Source organism: Gavia stellata, chromosome 3 (assembly GCF_030936135.1).
Source record: "Gavia stellata isolate bGavSte3 chromosome 3, bGavSte3.hap2, whole genome shotgun sequence".
Lineage (NCBI taxonomy): Eukaryota > Metazoa > Chordata > Aves > Gaviiformes > Gaviidae > Gavia > Gavia stellata.
The window spans coordinates 10551453-10578159 of record NC_082596.1 but is presented as its reverse complement, the minus strand read 5'-3'; the positions used below and the strand labels follow the sequence as shown (position 1 = coordinate 10578159).

Here is a 26707-nt window from a genome sequence, read left to right as displayed (position 1 = left end):
CAAGTGCTGAGACTATATCAAACTTACTTCCTCCACTCGATACAGACAGACACTCTGTCCTTTGACGAGTTAGCTATTTTCACAGAACTTGTTCAAAACATTCTCTGAGATATCTCCAAGTTGGGTTCAAAAGTAATGGGAGAAAACGTTGCCAACCAAGTGGTTACACAGCATCAATTATCTCTATAAACAGGTTACGTTGCTCTTGAGCAACATTTCTACATGGATACTTGAGGTCAACCTGGACTGATTTTTCTGAAAAACTGTTACTGACTTCAGAAGGAAGATCAAGTATTCAGAATTTTATTTTAAAAAAAACACCAAACAAACAAAAAAACCCCTCTCTTCCTGGTTGAAAGAAATTGTACTTCTGTAAATGTTTCATCAGAAGCTGTTAAGATATCAGATTTACTCTTTCCTCATATAAACAGAGACTTGTATGCAGTCAATGTCTTCCTTCAGCAACTACTTTAAAAGCAGATATGATACTGTCTGTGATATCAGGTGACCCAGGGTTATTAAGTCAAGCCCTCTCTCTCTGGACCTTTTCCTAAAAGAAACATACTGCAGAACAGGTGCTTTTCAAAATACTATAGTTGCACCTAGAACCATGTATGATATTACTACTCCATTTCACAGTCCTTGAGACCAATTGATGACAACAGATACAGTCTTCTTTTCTCCTCCCCACAATGATTCCACATTAAGGAAAGGAAAAAAAACCCCACCATTTCCATCTTGTTCTTTCTCTTTTTTTAGCATGTAAGGTAGCAGCCCCGGGTCCTGGACATTTTACAAATACACGTTATTTAAAACACTCTGCTTTGTTTACCTGATAAGCTTACCTGTCCAGGCTCTAACAGTGGCTCCATTAGCTCTACCCCCTCTGCATAGACTTGAATTAGTGCAAGTAAATCCCTGGATTTGACAGCCTCAAGTAATTCATTCAGTTTAGCTGCTGCAGATGCACAAGTCTTCCTAGAGAACTTATGATCCACATATTTAGCAGTGATAAATTCTTTACGTGCAGTCCTGTGGGGTGTGAAAATAGAGCTTGGTTTAGAGATTTTTAGAAAAATGGGTCAATGATTTAAATTTAAAATCACCTTGCCTAACACAGCAGCTGAGAAGGGAAGAGAAAAACTATCTGATAAAGACTGTGCTATTTATTATTATAATGCATGTCTTCCTTGCAAACAAGCACAAAATAAGGTACATATTCAATTTTATCGTGCCTTCTTGTTACATACGAAAATTACTCTGATGGCTAAGACCAAATTAAAAACAAAGCCTGAAATATGATTCCTCATGGAAACATATCAACATGTTAAAAACAGGATAAGCATGAAAAACATGCTAAAAGAATGGATAAAAGAAAAAATACTTAGTCAGCTAGAAAACAGCATAACAGGCTAAAAGGTACTCTGTGGCAAAACCACATCTGTTATGCTCTCTGTGCAACTCCTACACCAGGGAAAGGAAGAAAAAGGTTGTTACCATCTCATGACAGTAACTGAAGCTGGCATCATTTAGTCCAACTGTGTTTATCACCTGAGGGTACACTACAAAACTCAAAAACATTCAAGATTCAAAATAATGAATTTTGAAACCCAAACTTCAAGTTTTCAACACCAAAAGGCTAAATGTGACTACATGACAAGAGACTAAACTTTTAAGAATCTCCACAGTTGGAGTGAAAAACCCCAGTCTTCTGCCACCCTAGTCCTCCTCTGGCTTGGTTACAGACATTTTTACAAAGACATTTTACATCACATACATGTTCCACAGTAAACAATGTTAAAGAATTTAGAGACTCAAAACTTACATATCACTTGATGGACTGGGTTTAGGTGAAGGACTAGGTAAATTCCCTTCCATAATATCATTAAAACTAGTATTTCCTACATTCTTGGCCAGCTGCAATAAGAAAAAAATATATATGAGGGTGGAGGTTTATTTGGGTCTAACAGCAACCTAAAAATTGGACTATTAATGTGCATTTTTCACACTATTAATAAAAGATGGAACACATAGGACTGCAAAATTAAAGCATGATGATTACATTTAAATATAAAGCAATTAAAAAATATTTTCAAGTGTGAATCCTGTCATCCCAGAACTTGTACAACAAGCTTCACAGTCACAGCTAATTATTTGTTTTTCAAGACAATCTGTCTCCAATATAAAAACAGAATGAGGAACTAGCAGCATGAACACTGATACAGGGCTAGTACACTGATCAGGAAGTTACTTCTGGAAAGAAGCTCAGACCTACTGGAAAGTCATGCTTAGGAAAATTTGATTCAAATGAATAGTAACTTTGCAAACAACTCAAGATTTCAAAAAGAGTGCTAATGTTAAACCTATACACAAACTCAGAATTGCCTTCTATCTTCTCTCAATTTTCCCATACAAAATTTCTGTAACAGGTGTCTTCTCACAGGCCAAACACAGCTGGGCAGATAAACCTGCTGTAACTGGGTTTTTGTTTGTTTATTTGTATTTTTTTCTTTTTTTTTTTTAGTAGTCTCACATTGAATTCCTTTCATAACTTTAATGTTATAGGGTTTCTTCCATCAGATTAAAAGACTCATCCAACATTTTTCTGTCAAAATTAGCAATGGTCATTCTCACTTGTCAAGTTAAATTAGCTTTCATTTTTTTTTAATCACATGAGATTTTAGACTGTCCTGATTCAGGGTCAAGATCAGCTAATAACAGGCAACATTCTGATGGCACTAATCACAACGGATGTCAATATTCATTCTGCAAAACCTCAGGAAATAAACACGAGAAGTGACAAGTGGTCAAAAGCATCAATAATATATAATAGTAAAAACCCTCCCATAAGATACATACAAAAATATGAAGACGACATTCTGCAAAACCCGTATCTTGAAAAAAATTAACTGTAAATTATACACCTAATGTTTCCTACATACAGGTCAACAATGCGACTTAAAAAAATAAAATCCAAATTACAGAAACTTACCAAGAGTTCAGACGTTCCTAATTTGTCTAATTCCAAAGACTGGATTCGAGAAATATGGACACCCATTTCTCTGTGTATTCCAGAACACTCAATGCAGGTTAAAATGCCCAAATTAGTTGATAGCCATGTTGGATCTGTAGAATTGAAAAACAAAATATTTAATCAAAGTCCAAGAAAAGGTTTTCAATGGTGATAAGAAATCCCAATGTATTCTGAAATGATTCCTCATTTAATGTTTTAACAAATGGAAATAAACTAAGAATATTCCATACTTTTCTCCAAACTGCAGCGCAAATTTAACCACAAATTACTACCAATGGAATTAAGTTTTTCAGATTTAGTGACAGTCCCAAAGGCACTGAATTTAGACTTATAAATCCATACTGAATGACTGTATTTGAATACATTTAGGATTTGTTTCTTGTAGAAAGAAGGTAAGGCTTCTGCTTCCTGTTTTTAAAACAAACGCATCTCCTAAATTCCACTGTAACCTCTGAAGTTTTAAACTTTATTTTTTAAACTTTAACTAGTCTTTCTTCACAAAAGATTAACCATAGCATTTTCCAATATGTTGTAGAAAATTTAAGCAACACTTTTTTTTCCCCCCCTGGACTAGCCAAACAAAAAAACAAACAAAAAAACCCACGCTGTCAGGGAGGAGATCTGCATGTAATATTTGAATAGATCTTTTGTATATATATATATATATATATATATTTTTTATATATATATATATATATAAAAATATACAATACTATGAATGCTACATAAGAAGCAAGACCAGTTTTTAAGGAAAAGAAAAAGCTCCAGACATATTTTGTATACATACATGTCTTCAAATTAATCTCTTACTTGATCTTAAATAGTAACTGAAAAAGCATTAAGTCAAGAGTTTTAAAGCAGCAAGCTGGGGTGCAGGGGTGAAGCTTAAAACTTCACTATAAATTAAAAGATGAATGAGAACTGTAATCCAAAGTTACTGTAGCTTTACATGATGAAATAAGTGAATGAACCAATTCAAGGATTTGACATAATTATATTCCACCTTGTATTTTTATGTAGACATTTCTTATTTGGATCACTTCTGTGTCAGTAAGCATCTTCAAGATACATAATATCTACTCAGTTCCAAATGAGTATCACCTTCTTGAAGTGTCTCTTTAGATGTGAAAGCTGTTAACAGCTGCCAACTACCACATCGATTCAGTACTTCTATGACAAGTTGACTCTTCTCAAGGTCTAAGGGACATACAACTGACCTGTAACCCTGTACTTCTGAGGATAGTATCTGATAGGATTCCAACTCTGGGTCTCACTCTTTGCAGAAGACTACTTATTCTGCCTCTGAATATTTTTGATATTGCAATTCCAGCAGTCTCATGCCAAGATAAAACCTCAGAGTAAGATCCTGGCCAGGTCAATTTTTCCACAATCATTGTCTAAGCATTACTCACTTCTACTTAGTAGCATGCACAGGATCAGTGATGCCAAGCAACTTCCATTCAAGTGCAACAAGCATCTAGAGACAGTGCAACAAGAACAGTTCAAACTCCAGAGGGGCTTGAACTGCTGGAAGTAAGCACAGACAACACACAAAAATATTTTAGTGAATTAAACGGAACTAATGTATGAAAGTAATATTTGTTCTTTTAAAAACAGGTTGAAGACTGATCAACACATCACTTAGAAAATTAGTTTGCAGTCTACAAACACTTCTTTAAAGAAATTACTTTGCTCCCAACACGAAGTTGATGACATTAACAAATTGAGATACCTGGTGAGCCACAATCACAACAGACTTCATTTCCGGGTAATCTCTGTATGTCATCAATAATGGCTTTTGTCAGATCCTCTAAACTGTTCTCCCCTGTGCTCTGCTCTCCACGGAATGCCATATTTAATGCTTCTTCTTTGCTGTTAGTCAATACTGATATCCATCTAGCACAAGATAAAGACCTTAATGAAGATCTGCATTTGCAAATACAAGTTAATCTATAAACTGTAGAAAGCTTGCCAGGAACAAAATATTAGTGGGAATATAGGGAAGGACTGTATTGTGGGAGAGACTGAGTGTGGAAAAAGTGAGAGAGGGAAAGATTTGAGAAAAGTTAAGTAAGAATGAAAAAAGACAAAGAGAAAAAGCCTTAATTCTAAAGTCCCTTTGGTGAACACTTTTAAAACCAAAGCAGTACAGTTCTCAGGTTCCTCAAATAAGCAGAAGCTGTGGAAGAGAAAAGGTGCAATTAAGCTTCTGTAAATTTAACTGCTTTAAAAGAAGGTGCCCAAGATGTTCCTGAACTCTATCCCGTTATTAAAGGAGAAAATTATAACCACTACTTTCTCCGGTGTGCATCTCTCTTCACAGAGACACACAAGCTCATTTTTGGATATGTTGATGTCTAGTTGCCTTTCAAAATGCAGGTCTCAGTGCACTAAAGACTGTAAAGTCCAAATTAATGAAAAATGTTGCCATGGCAACAAATGGGGTAAGGAAGGGAAGATGACAGAAGAGTAATGATATTGATAGCCAACATACAATTTTAAGAGCAACTATTGACTGCAACAAATCAAGACTCTGATGTTATTTCAGGCACTAGTCATCCCCCCACCACCACTCTGCAAGTTTCTGTTTACACAATAATGTATTAATTAAAAACAAACAAAAAACCTCTCAGTGGCTGCTGTCCTACAGGTGGAAGTAAAGAGGGGAAAGCAGTTATACTAAGGATAAGCACATTGCAGATGCAGTGTTGCCTAATTTAGAAAAAGAGCAAGTTAAAAAAAAATCCTCCCAGGTATAAAGAATTTATACGTCTTTAGATCTACTGCAAATACACTTTTTTTTTTGTACACAGAAAAATTTCAAATTGGCAGTGTCCTAAATCCATTTCCTATTTACAACATCGCAATTATCTGCAGTCGTCAGTCTTCTGAAATGTGCTAAAATGGCAATGGTCATCTAAACAAACTAAGAGAACTTCAAATTGAAATTCATAATTTCCCTCTGAAATCCTTTGAAGTTTATCTTTACATTATTATTTCAGTGAGAAATTATCTATATAATCTTGCAATACAGATTCAGAGCCTGAACTGATATATAGGCATTGTGTATTTTATATGTCATACACATACATTTTTAAAATTTTTATGGGCAGAGAATAGTCTAGGAACTTGTACTTAAAAGAAAATGCTTAAAAAATTATTGAAAAAAATCAACCTGAAAAATAAAAGAGAAATTGAAAGATTTGAAGACAAATTTACTCCATAGTTTACACGCTGAAAACAATATATTTACATGAATCTCTCTCTCTCTAGTTATCTAATAAAATATAAAAACCCACACTAGATGGCATTCTTCTGCAATTTTTCTGGTGAAATCCAACGTTATCAAAAAATAAGAGGCGGCAATGTCTTGCTTCTAACATTATAGTAATGTTTGGTTAAACATACAGAGTAAAATAATCATTAAACTCAGACAGACAACAGTTATTCTGACATTTGTTGACGACTTCTTTCAGGGTTACAATTCGATTAGTTTGTTAAAAAGGCAGAATTTGAATAAAACTCAACTATGGAGTAACAATTAAAAAATTATTAGATGCAATTAAAATAAACACGACATGACTGAGCCAGCTGTTAGTTTGATGCAGATTTCCATATTACGAGTTTCTAAACCATAAGAGCAATAACTTCTTTTGGTTGCATTTCCTCAGCTAGAAGGAACCCACTGTGCAAGGCTGCATATGTCATTGGTGTCATCTGTGAGACAGAGGCACCGCAGTGTCAGCTCTTCCCAGACATCAGCAGCAAGGCCCATTTAACACGAGCACAACAACAGACACATTCTTAATGACTGGTGCTATTTATACAAGAAGTCCCCAGTTGGTCACCAGGCCTTCCTGGCAGGCTGCACACTCAAAAATAAACAATTCAAATCAGTAAATATAGTACATTAATTCAATGTCAATAGTTCATAAAAGCTGCCTTCTGACTGCTGTTCTTCCTCTTTTTCTAGTCTTTTTTTTTCCTTCCTTTTTTAAAAAATGTATTTGCTTTATTTCACAATACCACCACTGTCAAGCTAACAGTCAAAAAGCTTCTGGTAATATCTTTCAAGTAATTTAAAAATTACTCAAGTCTTACAGAACTGCTTTGTCTTCTATCTAATACAGTAAGACAGGTTGTCCAATCTTCTACTACACTTCTTTTTCTGGATCTCAGCAGTTTCTTATGATCCTTTAAGGCATTTTGTTTGCTGGACATTCCCAGTTTTCAAGAAACTCCCAAGGCTAAACAAAAATCTGGCATCGTGGGTGACTTCTGTATCCAAGGAAGGAAACAGAAGTATTCATTAATCTCAGGTGGACCAGACTCTCACTCAGATTCCTCTTATTTTTCTTCAGTAGTTCTAAGCCAATAAAAGCACGCCTCACTCCAAGAATAACAACCAGTCTAATAGGTTTTTTTGTTTGCAATAAAAATTTATCTCTGTCTCTTCTGACAATTGCTATTGCAACGTTGTTGTTTCCAGGTAAATACATAAACAGAACAAGAATAGCATAATATTTTTCAAATATTCTGAAACAACATTTTTGTATGGAAGAAGCAACAGATAGTATCAAGACTGTCCAACTCAGCCTTTGCAGAGTAAAAAATGTCTGAAGACTGTTGCTAAACACTAGACTGAAGTTAGATGTGTGTTTCTTCACAGCAAAATTACTGAATCTAGCTTTGTTTACAGTCCAGGCAATTCCTACAGAAATGAATATACTCTTAACCTTCAAAAAGAAGGTAGGAAAGCACTAAAAGGTCATGTCTGGAGTATGTTTCACCTTATCCACAATTATCAAAAAGCAGAAAGCATCTATTATTGCATATGTTAAACAAATAAATCTGGTTATTTTACAGATCTGAGGTTACGTTTCTTATAATATACACATAAATATATATACACATGCACACACATAGACACACTTCCCCGCGCACATTGTACTTTATCTACTGGAGAAAGTAATAATAAAGTGAGAATTTTGAAGGCCAGTCACGCAGTAATTAAAGGTCAACAGACAGCTGGCTGGATTAAAAAAATAAAAATCAAGAAATGCACTGGACTAAAGAAAATGTTTGAGGGGAAGCAGTAACAAACCTATTACAGAATGTAGGTGTCAGTGATTTGTATTTTAAACCACCTGCTTTTTAAATTATTATCTTGAAGTAGTTTGAGGAGCTATTTATGGAAGCAGTTTAAAATGATCACTAGGAAAATGTATGCAAGGTCAGTTAAACCAGAGTATAAAGAAATGCATCTTGCTTTTTTTTCTATTTAGATGTGAGTCTGGAAGGAAAGTGATTTAAAAATCTATTTATGCATTTATTTTTCAATTGGTGCACAAAGGAAAAAAGAACAGAGGCAGCACTAAAACTGAGTGGACAAAACACAAGACAGAGATGAAAAGGTCAAGAGAGAGGCACACATATACAAGTCAAGTGGAAATTGGAACAGGAGGATGATAACTCTAACTGAGGAGCTACGTCAGGTGGTTCCTGCAGAATGCTCTTAAATCAATAAGGTTGAAAGTCAAGGAGTGCTGTTCGCATGATACCTTAGATAATAAAGCTATTTAGGACCTACTCAGTGGCGGCACAAGAAAAACGGAACATTTGGTTCTGTGGTAGTTTTTCATCAACACATTAACAATCATTCTGGTTCATGAACTTCAGTTAACTAAAGACATTGCAGAAATTTTCCTAAAGAAAAAAGAAATTTTCTCTGTGCATCTCAAAGCACATAGCATTACTTGGGTCACTTAAGTAATCTTCTGAAACAGAAGACTTGTCCAAGTAGCATTACAATACCTTTTTGTTGGTGGCTTACAGTGCCAATACAGGCAAAATACACCTAGCTTCTATTAGCTTGTCTGAATGTATTCCAACACTTGGACGCAACTAATGTCTCTTTAGCTAAATGAAACTTTTTGAACTTGTAACAATATAAAAATACTACACTCCACTCTACACTGCACTGGTGCAACCCCACCTCGAGTACTGTGTGCAGTTTTGGGCACCTCAATATAAGGAGGTCATGGAACTATTGGAATGTGTCCAGAGGAGGGCGACTGAGATGGTGAAAGGTCTTGAGAGCAAGACTTATGAGGAACGGCTGAGGTCTCTCGGCTTGTTCAGCTTCGAAAAGAGAAGGCTGAGGGGTGACCTCATCACAGTCTACACCTTCCTCATGGGGGGCAGTGGAGCAGGAGGTCCTGATCTCCTCTCCGGTGACCAGACAGGACACGAGGAAATGGAATGAAGCTGCGTCAGGGCAAGTCCAGATTGGACATTAGGAAAAAGTTCCTCACTGAGAGGGTGGTCGGTCACTGGAACAGGCTCCCCAGGGAAGTGGTCACAGCACCAAGCCTGTCAGAGTTCAAGGAGTGTCTGGACGATGCTCTTAATCATACGGTTTAGTTTAGGTAGTTCTGCAAGGAGCAGGGAGTTGGACTCAATGATGCCTATGAGTCCCTTCCAACTTGAGATATTCCATGATTCTGTATTCCAGTACACGTAATTTTCTTAGCCACTGGACTTAAAGTGATAAAACAGGCTTCAGCGGTAAACAGATGGGAACTATGCTTCTAATGGGAAACAAAACTAGCCTGGAATTTCAGAACAGTCCAACAGGCAGCCAGCTAAACTAAATTTACTGACCCGCCAATCAGAAGAAGTATATTACTAATGTATTCTCCCCCTACCTTGCTCATGTGTTAAGAAAAAAAATAAACTTCACCTTTTAAACCAACAAATATAGTAAAAACTAATATGTGGTAGAGACACAAAAACTTGTGACTCATCAAGTGCATTACTGATCAAAAATAACTGTATTTTATTCTTGACTGAGAAAATTACTGGAATAATTAAGTTCCAGAATGAACAGTAAGCATGACTAGCAAGTCAGCTTTGCGCTCTAAGAGCCAGCATAAAGCTGTGGGAGACTCTGGAAGGAAATAGCTGCATGACAAAGAATTCTCCAGCCTTCTCATTTCACACATGCCTTCCAACGTTGAACTGTCAATGCCACTGCCTCCCAAAGCTACCAAAAATATGAGGAGGAACTTCTTTACTTTGAGGGTGGCAGAGCACTGGAACAAGCCGCCCAGAGAGGTTGTGGAGTCTCCTTCTCTGGAGATACTCAAAACTCGCCTGAATGCATTCCTGTGCAACCTGCTCTAGGTGAACCTGCTCTGGCCGGGGTGTTGGACTAGATGATCTCCAGAGGTCCCTTCCAACCCCTATCATTCTGTGAAATACCCTACAAACATTCCCTGTACCTTTAAAATACACACGGAGCAACAGAGTCTTCCATTAGAATATGGACATGTAACAAAAGAGCACAACAGTCTTGAAGAATGAGGCAGCCTGGAAGGCTCAGGCTTGCTGCCCTCTTCACTGGTAAGTTTATGCCTAGAGCTGTCAGGTCATGAGCATTAGATTGTAATGTTCTGCACAACACATGTTTGATGACACCGAGAACAATATTCAGCACGAAAAAAATGGTACATGGTTCTCAGGACAAGTAGTAGTTCTGATGTAGGAAGGAAGAAATACTGTTTTAAAGGAAATAATCTGGTTGGAAACATGCATTAATGAAGCAAGTTACTGGATTCGGAAGTACACAAGTCTCAAAGAGATATGCTTTGCTGTTTATTTCTAGGCCTACAGTAGAAAAGATGCATTACCTGTACATATTTCCTATGCCTTATATGCAGATCTTTCATCTATTTATTATTTTTAATTTAAAGGAAAAAGGTAGGATCAGGAGGAAAAGAAGTAACTGAAAAAGAGGGTTGACACAGAAGATTTAAGAAGAATTTAAAAATATTTCTTTTAAACCCTAATAATCTGATCTGCTGTATCATGCCAAGCAAAGCACACACGAACCATGTGCTGGCAGGGTACACAATCTAAAGGGGTTTTTGGTTGGTTGGGTTGGGTTTTTCATTTTGTTTTGGTTTTAATGTTACAAGGTTTTCAAAAAGACCTGTGGTGTGACACAAAATAGTTTACATTTAGAGATTGACAACAGCAGAAGAAAAAAAGACAGTAGGCACTAATTCTGCATTAACTGAGAAAACTATTTCCATTGTTACATGTGATTTTATACACCTCTACTGGCAAAATAAACTTGAAAAAAATGTAAACATTCTTACGCTACGTATTCCTGTTCATCTTCTGCTTGAAAGTGGTATGTTCTGTTATCTGAAATAAATAAATACATCTTTTCATTTGGCACATGATAAATTTTAAAATATCAATATATTTGTTACTAAAATCTATTTGGCAACTAAAGCTTTTAAGAGCTAATGTGGCTTAACCAGCCACATTAATACTTTATTCATAGCTATGAAAACCAGTTCTAAAACAAACGGAGAAAGATTGTGGATTTTGATTTACACCACATGCATGTATTTCAAAAGTCTTATGTTTAGGAATATTAAAGAAAAATAAGCATATGAATCAAATTTCGCCCTTCTGAAGTCAAATCTGAAACACAAGTAGCCGAAAAGGACAAAATGAATTTGTTCCCATTATATACTTTTCCCTCCGTTTGGGTTAAGAAACTTTTTACTAACCAAAGGATGAGATATGAACTGGGTATTATCCCTCACATTCAAAGGTTTCATAGACTGTCCTTGTAAATACAGAATGTTTGTTGTTTAATACTATGTGTGTAAAGACTGAAAACAGTAAGTTGGCTCATCGACTTCAAAAGTGTTTTTAAAGATCAGACTGGATACAAATACCTGCTATACAAGACCAAGACAAAAAGAAGGGAAATCACAGAAGCTTTAATGATGAGAAGACAAGTCACTACCAATTTTAGACAAACAGAAGCATATTTTAAAAGGAGAGTAAGAGAACAAGAGAAATTGGGTTCTCCTTGCCTTCCTCAACCCACCCAAATAGCAGTCAAAAAGCAGAACAAACAATGAAGGAAAACCAAGATGAGGCTGAAGGTGTTTTCAGTGGATACAGCTTATGCACATTCCACTAAGTTGTTAAACATCTCTCTGAACTTAAAACAACAGCACATACGCTGTTTTTCGTGGCTTGTCACAAATGAACAGTATTTATGTAACACACACACACACACAAAAGGTTCTATATTCATTTGTCCGTTCAACACGTCTTCAAAACTAGAGGGATCTGAACACTCATGAGGCACTGCACGTATCTGGATTAGATCTGAATTTTGAACTGTAGCCTCATTTTTACTCGAAGTGCCATGTAATGACATTTTTAGAAATCCCACATAATGCGAGATGGTACTAAAGTTGCTACATACGTGATATTAGATCAAAAGACTTCTTATCTTCAGCATTTGGCTTCACCTGGCAGGTCAGTAAATTCAGTTTAGCTGGTTGCCTGTTGGACTAAAAAGAAAATTTGTTTTACTTTAAAAATGTCTTGATTCAGGATTATTTTTCCTTTCTGGGGAGTGAGCAAGTGTAATATTGACTGAAAGTGCAGACATGCATACATGTACATCCTCAAAACACTTGGGACCAGCATGACTTTGACTTGGTCTGTCAGAGCGGACAGATTGCTAAATCTAAACTAAATCTAAACAAAATTAAAATCTTCATGGCAACCATTCCTAACTATCTGAAAGGGATTAAAGGAATAAACCTTAGTTTAGAATATGATTAATACCAAAGGCTTTTTTACTGTATTTCATAAACGATGGTAAAACTATTATGCAATTTGTCAATAGAGCACACCCATATTCCAATTTTCCTCCCACTTCAAATAAATGAAAGTTATAACCCTAAAAATTTAAAAGGGAAGTGGGAAGCTGGAGATCTGGAGTTTCAGAATTTGGAATAAATACATCTACTAATATTCTTTGCTGTAATTAGGTTACTTAAGACATGATAACTAAGTATGTCTTTAAAGTACTTTGGGTTTACACAGGTTTATCAGAAACCATAGAGATACTGAACTAAAGTTACAATAGCTGGTAGATATAAACTGAACTTGAGATGTCAGTTATCAGTAAATACTTCTGAACTGAGTTTTGGAAGTTGTTCACATCAGAAGTTGTAAATCAAATATAAAAGTAATGCAAAATGAACAAACAAAACAATATCTAGAAGTGCATTTCCCACATTGTCAAATGTTTGTCAGAACAAGCTCATCAACACAGTATTTTTAACACTTAAGGAGCAGCAGGTCCTTGAAGGAGTAAGTATGTGATTGGAGTCTCAGTTTTCAAAGTTTAGTGTCAAACAGACTGTCACGATCTGAACTTTTCATCATTGAAAACAAGGAAATTACTTTCCTCTTGGCACTGCAACAGAAAATTGTGAATGGACTGCTTTTACACAGCTACATACAAGAAAAGCGAAACTACAATCAACACTGCAATCAAAAGAATTCTAAATCGGCAAGTCTTGCGCTTGACAATACACTTGTTTTTTTTTAAAAAAAGGTGATAACTGAACCATTACTAACCTAGGTATTACTAACTAATAACCATGAGTAATTTGACTAAGTGACTCCTCAAAGGAGGCGAGGATATCTTCCTAGCCATTAAAAAGAACCAATCTCCAGTACAAAATGTATTAACCTCCCTTTAACTTGCTTAAGATAGGTAGCTTTAGACACTGATACTCATGGCCATCAGTGGAATTTGGGGCAAAGGGGAAAGAGGGTGATGAAATGGGACCATCTTATTTAACAAGAGTAACAGGAGTTACTCTGTTGAGAAGTTTGTGTCATGCTGCCACGAGACAGTCTTAGGACTGCTTCTACCATGATAATGTTGTTGCTTCCTCATAATTTAGCATCCCTAAAAGATACTTCAGATATATGCCCGATTCCCAGAACTCACTATGACCAAAACTTTCCAAAATTTCACACTTTTAGTTGAAAGCACTCAAAATATTAAACACATTCATCCATCTGTCAGACTTTATCAATAACATCTAATATCAAACACTTCCCAAGTTTCCAAATTATGTGCTTCACCAATATACCATGACAATGCTTACAAGCAAAACCAGCTGAAGTATTCATTGAAAAGTCTGTTCAATATATTTGCCATTTTCTTATCAAACTATTAAGAAATACATTTAAGTATTAAATCAACTGTCATGAGCTATAGCAGTGGGGGGAAAAAAAAAGATTTAAGAAAAATTTTAGAAGGCTAAAGAAGAGTTCACTTACTTCATACAGACCACAGGAAGTTTTGAAATTAATTTCAAACCAGCCTTCATTCTCATTTTCTCACTCTGATTAGTTGAACGATTTTTAAGTTTTTTACAAAATGAATGTGTAGGTATTAAAACGTTTTAAATAGTTAACATCCCATGTAGGAATAAAACATCTGTAATACAGACATCTATGTATGAGCTAGTTATTAGGCTTCCAGTACAGTCAACAGCCAGAATTGAATTTATAACAGGACATCTGACCAAATCTACCCAGGCTCTTTTGACTACATTGACCAGCTCTCCAGTGGCTAAGGAAGGGGTCTACAGGATCTTGCTCTGATGCAGACAACTACACTGTAGACACTTCATTTTATTCAGATGAATCACATCCCATATCTCAAAGATATATAAGAACAGGTATACTGCTCTATTTCACCTGAAACACTGTTCCCACTAGTGGTCAGCAGCAGGCAACTAGGAAAAATTTTAACAGAGCAACAAGTACAGCAATACCACCACATCAGTCTGCAACTTCTGATGATCTACAGAATTTGAACAGTCAGAAGCAGAAGTGGCATCTTTTTTTGTAACAGTGGATTAACACCAACAGATTCACCGTGAAAGGACAGTGTTAATTTATTATTTTAATAAAGAGATATAAAAATAACTTACCGTTGCATGTGATATAGTAAGAATTCCATTTTTAACAGTGCACTTTCTTCTTTGCCATACTTTCCTTAACCTACATTAGAACATCAACAACAAATTCATTAACTAGGCATGATTTCAAAACACATTAAACCCATTAACATTTTGAGAAGATTAGTCTTGAGAAACAAACAGATGCAGTCAAAATTTTACTAAATGCCTCATCAGAAGTATGTGGAGATTTGTGACAGATCTTAATCACCTTTTAGAGGCTTATACAGACAATAGCTTTCTTCTTAATATGACTTTTTTTATGATTGCTTGTCATGCTTTTTATATTTACTGTATTAAATTCAGATCTGTGTTCAGATTTGAACTGTGGAATTCTTGAGTACTTGTGGCACATGCATTAGGAGAATGTGCCTTAAGCACCCACAGTACAAAACAATAAAAATCAATGCATGAACACAGTAATAGTTCTCACTATGAATCACGCGCTCCAAGAACATACCCATCACTCTTTTTTAAAAGATAACCTTTCTTCTCACTGCCGTATTCCTTATTCCCCTGAAGCTGATGCATACTATATCCTCCTTGCCTGCTCTGTGAATCCTAAAGAAGGGGAAAACACCATTAACATTTCCTGACATGCACAGTAAGTTTTCCTAACCTTTAAGCCTATTTTACTTTATTTCTTTTCTCTACCACAACTTCACAAATTAATAAAGATTAAAAAAAGAGAGAGAACTCCTAATGCATGTTTTACATCCATAGGAGAGCTTGCTTTTACATCATGTGATCTTGAACTAACCGCATGTTCAAGACTCAATTACTTCATTAGGCGTTTGAAGTATAGTATGGATGAAAATATGTATCTCAAAAGAATGACTTTTTAAAATATAGAAAATTAATACTGCATAATCTTATAATCAAAGAGTAAAAGGCTAAGATAAAATTTCAGAAAGAAAGCAAGAGAATATAGCATGCATATATACAGAAACACACACACATAAGCAAACAAAACCAAATGCTAATAATCACTATTTTTTTTTATCCAATTAAAATTATGTATACAATTGATGAGTTTTAGTGAATGGAGTCAACTGAAATAACTTTTGGCCTGATCTAGTGAAAGAATTAAGTGAAATGGATTAACTCTTTATAAGCATATCAGAAAAAAAGAAATCCCCAAAAGTTCATTAAAACATTGACTTACTCTCCTAGACTTCGATCACGAAAGGCAAAAGCAATACAGGAAAGAGAAAGCAAATAATTTAAAACAAGAATTATTATTTTATTTTAAAAACATGTTCCTTGAACATAAATTTTATAGCCCCCATACCTAGTAAAACAATTTTTCCCCTTTCTAACAACACTACTAGAAAGAAGGCAAGAATTACTTTTTTAGGCACACTGGCGCTTTTCCTCATCAAGTAACAACTTCAATACGAAATTCTGTGCAACCTTGCATATTTGACATTGGCTTCATAAAAACTACTAAGATGACTACAGGACCAAATGTTACTAAATGTCTTCCAGTCTTCATGACATTTTAATTGTCTAAAATGATAGCTATATTGTATCCTCCACCAAACTGGAGCTAATTCTGAGTATCCCTCAAAAAAGATCAGGCCCAAAGTTACCTTTTAGTTTTTGCAGATCTGTATAAAAGTGTATAATTAAGGACACATTGATACAGTCTTAAAAGTAGCTGTGAAACAATTATCTGCAAAACATCTGACAAAATCCCGCAAAAAACCAAAGGATTGCGAAGTTCAATTAGTCCCTTGGCAATAACCTTTCCTCATTCAAAGCACAGTTTCTTAAAATTACCACAACCAATATATATTGAAGATTACACCCTCTTATTTTATTCAGGGTCCTTACAAATGTTTCTAATTTTGTATAAAATTTGTCATTCGAGTTTAGAGAGAAGTGCTTTGGTAAAACTGACAGTTGTGGTTGGAAGCAGCATGAAGGCTATGTGCAGTGTGCTGTCCGCAGGAAGTGTTCACACCATCACAGTAAGCAGCTAATTTGTCATAAGTAAACTTCGAACCCCCATTGGAATTAGGGTCCTACTGGTATTAGCATAGGAAAACATAATGAGATGTACTTCCTGTTCCAAAGAGCATATTAGATGGAGATTTGGGGAAATAAAATGTAAAGAAATCGTTAACAGAACAGACATAAAACATGATTCTAAAGGCTAGCTAGATTCAATGTAAAGCTGTTAAGTTACATTTTTACCAATAATTAATATACAAAAATAGGTAACAGAAACCTGTATTAAAGGCTGGTTTCCTTTAAAATTTAAGCTTCTTAATGTATAAACATTTTTCAACATAAAAAATAAATACTTCACACAATTAAAATTACACTAGTATCTCTTAAAATATTTTTCCTCATAGTCGTTTTACAAAATCAGATAATTCTTGAGCAAAGTAACAGAAACTGCCGAAACTTGATACCAAGACAGTACATAGCGGCAACAAGAGACACTGCACGTAACAGAGCCACGGTAAATTGTACTCCCCGTAGTGAAGCACTAGCTTCACTGTGCTAGTGTGAAGCACTAGCACTTCTGTGCAACCCAAGATTAAAAGTTAGTTAAGATGTGCTTTTCCAAGAACCAGGTAACTGCGAAGATTACAGTAATAGTTATTTCCCCGATGAAAGGACAGGTATGCCAGCAAAACATGTAAGAACATTACAGGTGTCCATAATGATAAATAAACACTTTGAATGCATGCAACAGAAAAAACAAGAGCTGCATTATGAGACCCTGGAAGTGTAGGGAACGAGGTTAGCTCGTTTAGTACATCAGTGTTTTTTCCTGAATGGAAGTATGGGTGCCGAAGAGTAAGTTTTCCGTACATATTGTTTTAAATTCAAAAAGATCCTAAATGCTTTAATAGATTTAACAGCCATGCAGGAATCTCTCTTTTCATCTGTGACAGCAAGTCAGTCTGAGATGGGTAGGAAGTCTCACTTATCTAATGGCAACTCCAAAGAGGTTAAAGGTGTCAGAATTTACAATTTGGACAGGAATCACTACTTTCAACTTCCTTCTCTTGCACAAAGGGTGAAAGAAACTTAAAACTACATACAACCAGGGTCTCAATTTTCTTATTTCAAACCGTCTCCCTGAGAAAGTAATTTTTGGTAAGAGTACTTACAAATCCACCACAGAAAATCCCATTCATTTCACGTTCTTAAAAATTTCCATTAATCCATAAATTTTCCAACAGTGAGATTATAATGCACTAATATAAGGAGGAAAATGTATTTTTAATCACAACCAACCGTGCCATCTGTCACAGTAATAAAGCCCAGCTTTACGTACTTGAAGATTCGGATGTACACAATGATGGAGAGCTGACTGGTGAAACTCAGGCCGTGTGTCTTCAAGTTTTGTTGTCACTTAACTAAGGAGTAATGAATGCTGGCATGCTATTTCAGGATTAAAACACTGAATAACTAAACAACAGAGACAGTGTTTTATCAAGCTCCTCAATATCTGCCAGCATCATTACGCTCTGACTCATGTAATGTAGCAGAATCACGAGTGAAAGTCCTCACGTTGATTTTGAAAAAGACACTTGAACACCAATGTGATCAAATGGTAATTTTAACCAAAATAGTGGATTACTTCATTACAGCAGATCTCTCTCTCTCCCGTGATTTGCCTGAATATCTGAGTATCACAATATTGCTCCTTTTCCTTCTAAGACACAATTTCAATTCTCTTCAAGCCAAACTCTTCATTTTTATAACTTTTTATATAGCTATCATACATATACACACAGAGTTTTTCAAGAATCCTAGGATTTGTCTACACTATAACTGAAGTCAGAAAAGCTGTACAGTTTATTTTGGTGATGCCTATGCAGCTACTTTATTACAACATGTATCTAAGTTTCAGAATTTTACTTGTTTAATTTTTATATTTTAAATAAAGTTACTTTCCACTGAAACAGAATAATTTTTACTACACATCCAGGAAACAGGTAACCAAAACACCAAACGCTATATTTCATTTAGTTATTCTACCTCATAATACTCTGTGAGCAGTTTTTGAAACTTGACTTGTGCTGTATGCAGCCATGTATGTACAATACATGGCACCGAAGAAGAACAACTCCTTTGTCCTACTTCATTTCTGGGATCTGGCCGATTACCAAGTAGCTTGAACTTAACAACAAACGCAGCAATCAGGAGAGAAGGAGCAGATGATCAGCTTGTGGAAGCAAAAGGTATGTGAGAAGGGAGCAGGTCTTGTTCCCCTGTGTGTTCGGATTCGATTCATAAAAACACTTTAGAATTTAAAGTTATTTCCAAATAGCTCTTGAAATCTAATATTCTCTGTTCAACTTTTGGGGGTGAGGATGGAGAATGAGCATGAGTTACATGCAGAGTGATTTAGATACTAGGGATACAATGTAATGCATGTATGGAAAGCTCTGTAAGTTTATGGAAGAGATCTAGTAGGTCCATGTGCACATTGGAGATGGAAGGAAAAAAAATACCAAACAGAGCACTGGGAAAGACTGTAGAGCATGAGATAAGGGAAAACTGAGTACTAGAAAGAGCTGGCAGGTCTTACAGTAAATTGGGATCTATTCAAAGGTGCTCTGTAGTGCTCCTGTCATCATATGTGACGTCAAAGAAATTCTAAAAACCATGTACAGTGTGTGCTAAGGTTGTGTAGTCCTTCAGAATGATGGCATTAAAGATGCAGGGAGAGGAACAGCTTTCTGGCCAAGGTTTATCTGCTATATAACATTACAAAAGCACGTATAGGCAAATATTCAAAAGAAAAAAAAAACACAAAAACACCACCACCACACTGTAAGGAATGACTTATCAATCATTCCTTGTTAATTATGATTCCACCTGAAATAACTTCAAACCATTTATCTACACGCAGTAGCCATAATCACAATGTGCTACCTACAAAATTACAGGAAAGCCCATAAAAATACTTAGTTGCCCCAGTTGCTAAAGTCCTATTTTTGAAGAAGTTCCAGAAGAATTCCAGGAAAGTAAAGATTAGTAAGCTTCACACCACATAAGGATGATTAATGAAAACCACTTTTAAGAGTACATTTAGTATTATATATAGTGAAAAATCAGTGCGGCTTTTGTACAGCAAGATTATGTCTCAAAAATCTCCCGGAGTTCTCTGAAGGAATCAGTAAGTAGATACACATAAGAAATCAGACTGATACAGTCTACCTGGACTTTCAATGGGCACTTAGCGTTCCTTACAAAAGGGAAAGAAGTACATTGTATAGGACAAGAGGAAAAGTCCTCAGAGCAGCTAACAAGATAGAAGCAGGAAACAAACAAATGAGTTTCAAAGAAAGCTGTGCCAGCACATGCGGTGTCTAACACTAATACAACCTGAAAAAGGCGTGAACAGTAAATGTCAAAGTTTGCTAGATGGTATTGAATTATTCAGGATACCCAAGAAAGGCTGACTGAAGAATTTCTCAAGGATCTCATGATAGTGAGTAACTTGACAATAAATGACAGGTGAAGATCAGCAAAAACAAATGCAAAGTGATGCAGAGGGAAAAAAATAAGATACTTTGAGTTGACTATTAACATTCAGAAACAGGACGATATGGCTACAGCTTTACAGCTGATTAAACGTTACACATCTCCTTCTCTGCACTAAGTACTGGTCAAAAAGCAAGTCATTGTCAGGACTTATGTGAAAAAAAACAGGATCAGAAATGATCTAGTGATGCTATCACAAATTCACAAGCATTCCCATCTTGATTAGGGTACGCAGATCTAAAAGTTCAAAACAAGTAAGAGGGAAAAGATTTTTCTGCATAACATGTAGTGATGGTGGGAAAGACACACCTGTAACAGAAGTTGACAGTTTACACTGCTTCAAAAAGCAACTGCACAAATTCAAAGCGAAGAAATCCATAGGGTGGTGGAGAGACTGCAAAGACAGTCAGACTACTAATGGGAGTGCATTCTGGGGAAGTATCAGTGTTTACTGCCCTGCATTTTACTCTAAATGTCCATGACTGATTGCTGTTGGAAAGTTGGCCAACTCAGTACAGCTGGTTGTAAATTATGTTCTTATGTATATTTGATATCAATACTGTCCAATCATATATGTGGATGATCACATACATGCAGAAGAATGGCATCTGTCTAATGTTTGATTATAATAATAATTCATATTTCATAACAAATATTTAATAAGCTGAGTAGACACCTGGCAAATACTAATGTTTTATTTACCTAAGAGAAAACTGAACAGAGGGTAAGCGATCTTTTCCTAAAGGAAAGCCACCCCATTCCACCCCACCACCACCCGCAACACTCAGCCTCACCACAGGATATTCAGTATTTCTGACTCTCAGGCACTATGATTTGGAATAAGTCACAATATTATCTCAGGTAAACACTGTGATACATATTATAACCTATCTCCTAGTTCCAGGAGTATTCCAGAACATCTGCAATGGACATTGCATGTTCTCCCTTCACTTCTGATACCAGTGTAATTGATGATGTATTTTGCTTTTTAACTGCCCTGTCTCAGCTACTTCTACCTGGTTGAAATACAATTTTTTTTCTGTATGATACAGTATTAGCAGAAGGGGTTTGGGAAGGAGAACAACATCACAAAATCCATGTGAGTTAGCAGATGAATAGTAATACAGCAACCATACGTAAAGGCAAGCCTCCAGTTCTCATTCTGGCTTACTCAGGATCGCCTAGGTCAGGAAAATCCTGAATACAATCTGGCTGGAGGATGGCAGGATACAAGAAAGCGTGCATCCCATCCCTTTATATTTTTTCCTGAACACTCATTCTTTATCATTGTCAAGGATAGGATACTGGGATAGATGAAGCATTTAACTGATCCATTACAATTGTTCCTATAGTACATTAAAAAACGAAAATTACAGAAAAAAAGGAATAATTTCTTTTCGCATGTAAAATGGAAACAGAAAATTAATCTAAAACTATTGTTTGTTGATAGTTGGACATTCTAAATATTAGTTTTGTCATTATGTTCAACATCCAACTCTTCTGAACCAATAACTACACAAACTGAACATCAGTTACATCAATTTCCAAATACAGAATTCATAAATTCACATTATCTCCGAGAATAACATATCTAAATTATTTACCTCCTTCTGATCGAGCTGCAGAGAAGATTTTATCAAATCACGAAGAGCAGTAAGTTGTTTCTTTTCTTCATCTTGTGTCTGCTTTATCTATGGAAAGAGATTGCCATTATATGCTTTCTGGATGCAACTTTAATTTTTTATGCATTCCAATATACCATTTTATGTGTCCTGAGCAACCAGCTCAACTATTCTGTGTTTCTGTAATATTTGAGTTTATTTTCACGGACTAGTCCATTCTTATGCATTCACCTTCGATGCATGTATTACTTGAAAAGCAAGCTAAAATGAATGTACAACTCTGCATGCTCTGTTCTGCTATGCTTTAATGGTTCACTACATCTAATGCACCTAAATTAGTCTCTGAAATATTAAATAACTCCAATAAGCTCGACAGATGACTTAATGAAAATGCAGTTTAATTTAGCCACAAACTGCAATAGCAACTGGGATTACTGTAATTCTTATTATAGAATACAAAGCTCACTTGTCACCCAAATGCTTTTGATTCCACATTATTACTTGCTTTCCATGAACATCATAAGTTAATTCATTCAAAAACTGTGGTGCTATCATCAAGCAGCTTGTTATGGAAAAATGAAAGCGGTAGCTAAAATTCATGCTAATAATGTAATTCAAAGATTCCCACTTTAAATTAGTTTTATTTTAATGCAACATTAAAATATTAGTAGAAGGAAAGCTGCTTTTCCTAATAACTGTAAAAACAGAATACAAAGTTTAAGATAGTCAATGTTTTTTCCTCAGACTAGCTATATTCAAAGTTTCAGAGAACACACTTTTCATTTATAAGATACAAATGAAATACACACCCTTGTAGTCATATCTAAAATGTATTTGTATAAACTAAATATTTCTATTTTCAGACATTAAACTACTTATAAGTAAACTTACATTATATAAGTCAGCAGCCAACTTCTCAATGTACTGTTTAAGTTTATCAGCTGTTTTCAAGCCATCTTGGAAGAAACTATAATGAAAAATACCTGTGATTTATCAGGAATACATATAATTCGTAACACAAAGTAGACTGTCTTGCAGAGTAAAACAGCAAAACCAATAAAACTTATCCTGCTCCTCCCATTTTCAGAAACAAACAAAAAAAAAAATCTCTGTCCCAGTGTGAACTGGTTTACTATCAATTTAACCACACGATAGCACAGCTTCCACATTCCTCTAATGTAATATACTTCAGAAAGGTCTGACAGTTGCATTTCAGTCCAGAAACATTTAATTCACTTTGCTGATTTAGTCCCACTATGTAAAAATATAATGAGCCAAATAAGCACTTCACATCTTAGAATAGGAAGTGGCAACATATGAAGGGTTAGGTTACAGATAACCAGAAGTTTAACTTCTATCCTCAAGCATTTATTCTATATTAGAAATCTGAAGGAAATCAATTGATATTCATCACTATGAATTTTTTTTTTCTTGTGGTTTTTTTTTTGTTGTTGTTGTTTGGGTGGTTGTTTGGTTTTTTGTTTAAAACCCTTCCCAGTAGTGTTAAAGTATGATATCTTTCAGCAGTGGAGATACACCATTGTGACTTTAACAAATATCAAATTAGATAGAATACAGCTTAGCTTATTTTTATCACTGTTAGTCAACATGTTTCCCCTTAGTAATGTCTAAAATCTCTTTTCTGTATTTAACTTAAGTAAAAATTCCTGTATGTTTGCTTCTGTGGTTCTACTGATGACAAGGTCGTGTATTACCAGTTTTAGCTCAAGGCATTTCAAAGAAATTATTGGCTTTTTAATGTAAATTTTAAAACCATTATGAAACTAAAAGCTGTTAAATAGAATAAACAGGCTACTTCTAAAATTACATTCTAGATCTATGTCTCAGGAACTAAGATTAATTTTGTACGCAACTTGCTGGGTTTTCCCTTGGCCTCTTTCTCCATCACTCCCCTGCCCCACTCACTCACTTTCTTTCTCTCTACTGAAAGACTACAACCTAATAAGATGAAGTTGCAGACACCTGGCAGACTACAATTATGAAAAAAATTTCTGATGTAACCAAAACAAATTCAAAACAAAGGGAAACAAACACTTGTGTAAAAAAGAAAATTGTAACTAAAGCTTAAAAGCATTGTACTTACTTGCATTGTGCATGATAATACTTAATAAGGTTCTGCAGAAGGTCCACACCTTTTTTTGTCTTGATTTCATTAACCTTAATAAGATACTGTATAGACAGTGAAAAACATGTTGATAATCATGCCCCACCACCTTCAACAGTTTTCAATCAATAAAACATTGCTTGCTCAATGAATTAATTATCCCTGTGTTCAACCTGGGTGCTGACTCATAAGCCACCAGTCCACGACAGTTAAGCAAAATATAAAACAAATAATAGTTTATTTGGCCATTCCTAAAAAATTCAAACACCCCAAAACATAAAACAAATTCAGGAAAAAGTTTTGTCTTTTACAATTGTCTGAAGATGTCCCTTTTTTAATGCTACTGCAGTAATTACTGAAATAGTCTAAAAATATAAATACTATGCAATTTAAAGTAATCACCACTAAAATGTAATAAAGAGATCTATTAATATAAAAAGCCATTTTATGGAACTAATGTATCACTATCATTTATCACTTTATTAGATATTTTAGAAGGCTTCAGAAAGCACGTTGGAAGAAAGATATCAAAAATACTTCCTGAAGTTCTCAACCATAAACCTGAAAAAATAAGAAATATTTCCATAGTTTCAGCCAAGAACTTTAGCATCATAATCTGAAAGCAAAGGAATAAAACAAAAGGAAGCCAAGCTTTGCACAGAGTTGCTAATTATTTTTATATTGCTGTATTATGTGACATTGAAATAATTTCCCCCCTCCACCCCCACTAAATGACAAAGTGGATTTCACCACCTTTAAGTAAGGCCCACAAGGTACTTTTAAGTTATGGTGTCATAATTAAAAGCTGAAACTTATGTCTTACTTCACACATCTGTAGCTGAAATAGCCGCCGTTCCTTCTCCATTTCCTCTGCTATCTCAGCTCCTGTTATTTCAGTTCTTATCATCCCATGCTGTTTTGCATGTTCTCTTTTTTCTTTTTCAATTTTTGTACTGAAATTTTAATTAGAAAATATTTTAGAGCATTTCTTCTACAAGCATGTGATTTAGTATTATTTAGGGGAAAAAAATAATCGAGAAATATTAAAGAAGCCATTCTGAAGATTAGTTCCTCTATGATAACAAATCCTATATATTTTTTTTTTTAAGTGTCGAGAAGTAATGGAGTCATGAACCTGCCCTTCCTTCCTTTCATCCTTTCAACTCTTTTCTCAAGTTTGAGTGCTACTTGGGAAAAAAATAATAAAAATCTCATTCTTTCTACATGAAGCGCTCCATAGCCTTCATCTTGATATACTGCAGTGTAAAACATACATATAAGAAACTACTGACTTGGGAGGAAAATGGCAGAATAACTTAATCAAATGTTTCAGGCTCGTAAGGCAGGAATTAAGAAAAACAATAAAGCAGCAGATGAAGTTTACCACCTACACTAAATGACATGACTTCCAGTCATTACATTTTCCGAGAAAGCCAACACTGAAATTCTCAAATAGCGAAATGCAACTATGGAACTGAGAGGCCATCCTGAGACTTCGGTTAGAGCTTTACAGTGTGGCTGTCCTTACGTATCTACTCTACAGACTAACTGGATACTCCTTTTGTAAGCAAACTTAGATTTCCAATACAGAGTAGACAATCCTAAGCAATCTTCTGATTTTTTTTTTTTTTTTTTTTTTTTTTTTTTTTGTTAAAAGAAATCTTTCTTTTCTAGCAGCCTTTTTGAGGAAAATAAACATTGAAGCTGTACTGCTGTAAAACAGGTGACAAAGCTCTGTGTGTTTATTAGACTGGTGCTCCTTGTCAGGGAAAAAATTTAAAAAGGATTAATTTATTTGTTTTTGAACTCTGCTTTTCTCCAGCTAAGAAAGGTATATGTTTGCATGTAGAACAAAGCACTTTTCAGTACTGCACCTGTAAACTTGACTTGCTATTTGGTCTTGCACAAATTCTGGGAAATGGGGTTCTCTAAGAAATCTAAGGGACATCTCTTTCTTGGTCTTAATAAGCCCAAGTGAAATTTGCTCACAGGAGGGGGGGCTGGGGGGGAGAGTAACAAGACAACGGGCATCTTTCTGTAACCTTTCCAAATTCTGAACAGAATCCCACAGATGATTCCGTGTATTGAGTCTGTATGAGATACCTCTGTCTCCTAAATTCTGTTTAATGGCATTTGGCATAAATAGGCTGGCAAAGATATCCCTGATTTTACACATAGCGATTTGAGAGGCAGAAAGATTTTTTTTTTTAAGCCAATTTGCTGTCTATAGAAAACTATTCAATATTTTTTACAAAATATGCAAATTCTGTAAGAACCAAATAACTAAAACGGAACAAAAAACCAATTCTGCCTGTAAATCTGAATGCTCAATTAGGTATGATGTTGCGATTTTGCGACAGGAATCTCCTTTTTGCCTTAGATTAGTAATAACCTCATTTCCAGTTCAGTTGTTCACAAGGATTTAACACTGTAATGAATTTTGAAAAGAAAAGTTACTATATGCAGCTGAGAAAATTATGCTGGTAATAAATGTTTCAGCAGCTCTTAGCGGCCTGACTTTTTCTTTCATTACTTTTTTTCCCTC

At 35.3% G+C, this 26707-nt stretch overlaps 1 protein-coding gene across 6 annotated transcripts in view; it reads right to left on the bottom strand.

Annotated features, from left to right (window-relative positions):
* ASAP1 (ArfGAP with SH3 domain, ankyrin repeat and PH domain 1) overlaps window positions 1–26707 on the bottom strand; it is a 131245-nt gene that overhangs the window by 36810 nt on the left and 67728 nt on the right. For 4 of the 6 annotated variants that reach the window (XM_059815679.1, XM_059815680.1, XM_059815678.1 and 1 more), the window contains 12 exons: window positions 24986–25115; window positions 24142–24227; window positions 22929–23004; window positions 22020–22106; window positions 15362–15462; window positions 14875–14944; window positions 12333–12420; window positions 11197–11245; window positions 4767–4930; window positions 2993–3126; window positions 1826–1917; window positions 846–1032 (listed from right to left, as the gene is read on the bottom strand). In XM_059815679.1, coding sequence (XP_059671662.1) covers window positions 846–1032; window positions 1826–1917; window positions 2993–3126; window positions 4767–4930; window positions 11197–11245; window positions 12333–12420; window positions 14875–14944; window positions 15362–15462; window positions 22020–22106; window positions 22929–23004; window positions 24142–24227; window positions 24986–25115 — 1264 coding nt within the window. Of the gene's footprint in view, window positions 1–845; window positions 1033–1825; window positions 1918–2992; window positions 3127–4766; window positions 4931–11196; window positions 11246–12332; window positions 12421–14874; window positions 14945–15361; window positions 15463–16066; window positions 16076–22019; window positions 22107–22928; window positions 23005–24141; window positions 24228–24985; window positions 25116–26707 lie in introns of all 6 variants that reach the window. The other 2 variants (XM_059815681.1, XM_059815683.1) reach the window with 1 other exon arrangement.